We start from the raw sequence: 3,044 nt of genomic DNA on the forward strand, positions 1-3,044 counted from the left end.
GGCGGAGACGTGGACCCGAGCCCACCGCCGAGAGACTCCCGGGCCCGCCGGGAACCGCAGCCGCGGAACCCGCAGAAGGCCCACTGAGAACGGCTGCCGCCATCTTCAACTGGGCTCTAGTGGTGGCGTGGCGCGATGACGCAAACACACCGCGACGGATGCCTCGAGGGGAGGGGTCGTGAGGAGGGGGCCCTGGTCCTGCGCATTGGACTCCGCGCGCCTGCTGAGAGTGAGCATGTGCGGCGTGGAAGTGCCAGGACCCAAGGCCGGGCAGATGGGCCGGGTAGAGGACCGGCTCGGGGCGGGCCGTGGGGCTTAAAGAACACGTGGTCAAGACTAAAGGCGCCAGAATCCAAAAGCTAACCTTTAATGCAACGGAGCTTCTGGACACTTTCCATCCAGACATCACTGCTACCTAAGGAACTTGTCTCCTTGACTGAAATCATAGACATTGTTAACTACATTTACAACGAGAGAAATGATACAATACAGTCGCCTTGCAAAACAAATTCAAACAAAGAGGGCATAAAGTTAAAAAAAAAAAAAGGAACTCACCCTCCACGTTTTCATACTGTTCATGGGGTTCTCAAGGCAAGAATACTGAAGTGGTGTGCTATTCCCTTCTCCAGTGGACCACTTTGGCCACCTGATGCAAAGAGCTGACTCATTTGAAAAGACCCTGATGCTGGGAAAGATTGAGGGCAGGAGGAGAAGGGGACGACAGAAGATGAGATGATTGGATGGCATCACCGACTCGATGGACATGGGTTTGGGTGGACTCTGGGAGTTGGTGATGGACAGGGGAGCCTGGTGTGCTGTGGTTCATGGGGTCACAAGGAGTCAGACACGACTGAGCAACTGAACTGAACTGAACTGAACCCTCCACCTAAGTCTTTACCCCAGTAATGGGCATACTTTCCTAATATTAGCCTACGCACAAACACATAAATACAGAGTTTATTTTATAATAGTTTCATTCCGTGCATTTAGGCCTTAAGCTGCTTCGAATTTACTTTAAGGTATGCGAAGTATATAACTTTTTTCCCTAAATGGATAGCCAACTGTCCCAACTCTATCTAGTGAATCTGCCATTAGTTCTCCACGGGCTTGAAGTAACACCATGTTAGACTGTGTGTGCACGCTCAGTTGCTTCAGTCCTTCCAGTCATGCACTCTTTGTGACCCCAGGGACCACAGCCAGCCAGGCTCCTCTGTCCATGGGATTTTCCCAGCAAGAAAACTGGAGTAGGTTGCCATGCTCTCCTCCAGGGGATCTTCCCCACCCAAGGATCCAACCTGAGTCCCTGCACTGCAGGTGGATTCTTTACCACTGAGCAATGGAGGAAGCCCCCCACATGGGTCTGTATCTGGACACTATTCTGTTTCACGGATATATTTATTATGATTGCACCCATAACACTATTTTAATTATCATAACATAATAAACTTGTAAGACAAATGCCCACTCTACTCCAGTTTTTCAGAATTTTCCTGACTACACTTGAAAGTTGATTCTTTTTATTATGTTTAAAATTCGGTTCCCTTCAAAAAAAGTCTCATTGTTATTTTGATATGGCATTATACTTACAGACAATATGAGGGAAAATGATGTCTCTATAAAATGATGGTTTTTCCCACCACCATTATATGGTATAACTCTTTCATTTTTTCTGGCCTTCTTTAATATCTTCCTAAAGGGAACGTGTCATGCAAAGATGGGCTCAATAAAAGACAGAAATGGTATGGACCTAACAGAAGCAGACAATATTAAGAAGAGGTGGCAAGAATGCACAGAAGAACTGTACAAAAAAGATCTTCATGACCCAGGTAATCACGAAGGTGTGATCACTCACCTAGAGCCACACATCCTGGAATGTGAAGTCAAGTGGGCCTTAGAAGTATCACTACAAACAAAGCTAGTGGAGGTGATGGAATTCCAGTTGAGTTATTTCAAATTCTGAAAGATGATGCTGTGAAAGTGCTGCACTCAATGTGCCAGCAAGTTTGGAAAACTCAGCAGTGGCCACAGGACTGAAAAACGTCAGTTTTCATTCCAATCCCTAAGAAAGGCAATGCTAAAGAATGCTCAAACTACCACACAATTGCACTCATCTCACAGGCTAGTAGAGTAATGCTCAAAATTCTCCAAGCCAGGCTTCAACAGTATGTGAACCATGAACTTCCAGATGTTCAAGCTGGATTTAGAAAAGGCAGAGGAATCAGAGATCCAATTGCCAAAATCCGTTGGATCATGGAAAAAGCAAGAGAGTTCCAGAAAAACATCTATTTCTGCTTTATTGTCTATGCCAAAGCCAAAGTTTATTGTGGATCACAATAAACTGTGGAAAATTCTGAACGAGATAGGAATACCAGACCACCTGACCTGCCTCTTGAGAAATCTGTATGCAGATCAGGAAGCAACAGTTAGAACTGGACATGGAACAACAGACTGGTTCCAAATAGGAAAAGGAGTACGTCAAGGCTGTATATTGTCACCCTGCTTATTTAACTTATATGCAGAGTACATCATGAGAAACGTTGGGCTGGAAGAAGCACAAGCTGGAATCAAGATTGCTGGGAGAAATATCAATAACCTCAGATATGCAGATGACACTACCCTTATGGCAGAAAGTGAAGAAGAACTAAAGAGCCTCTTGATGAAAGTGAAAGAGAAGAGTGAAAAAGCTGGCTTAAAGCTCAATATTCAGAAAACAAAGATCATGGCATCTGGTCCCATCACTTCATGGCAAAGAGATGGAGAAACAGTGGAAACAGTGGCAGACTTTATTTTGGGGGGTTCCAAAATCACTGCAGATGGTGACTGCAGCCATGAAATTAAAAGATGCTTACTCCTTGGGAGAAAAGTTATGACCAACCTAGACAGAATATTAAAAAGCAGAGACATTACTTTGCCAACAAAGGTCCATCTAGTCAAGGCTATGGTTTTTCCAGTAGTCATGTATGGATGTGAGAGTTGGACTATAATGAAAGCTGAGTGCTGAAGAATTGATGCTTTTGAACTGTGGTGTTGGAGAAGACTCTTCA

General features: G+C 44.9%; 1 protein-coding gene across 8 annotated transcripts in view; it reads right to left on the minus strand.

The window, feature by feature from the left end:
• PELP1 (proline, glutamate and leucine rich protein 1) overlaps positions 1-3,044 on the minus strand; it is a 51,181-nt gene that overhangs the window by 23,320 nt on the left and 24,817 nt on the right. Inside the window, exon 1 of one of the 8 annotated variants that reach the window (XM_010847383.1) lies at positions 3-140. The exons of the other annotated variants lie outside the window; for them this stretch is intronic. Within the exon in view, the coding sequence (XP_010845685.1) occupies positions 3-103 (101 nt within the window). The 5' untranslated portion in view covers positions 104-140. Of the gene's footprint in view, positions 1-2; positions 141-3,044 lie in introns of those variants that run through there. 8 annotated transcript variants of the gene reach the window in all.

This window comes from Bison bison, unplaced genomic scaffold, assembly GCF_000754665.1.
Source record: "Bison bison bison isolate TAMUID 2011002044 unplaced genomic scaffold, Bison_UMD1.0 scf7180017864249, whole genome shotgun sequence".
Classification (NCBI taxonomy): Eukaryota; Metazoa; Chordata; class Mammalia; order Artiodactyla; family Bovidae; genus Bison; species Bison bison.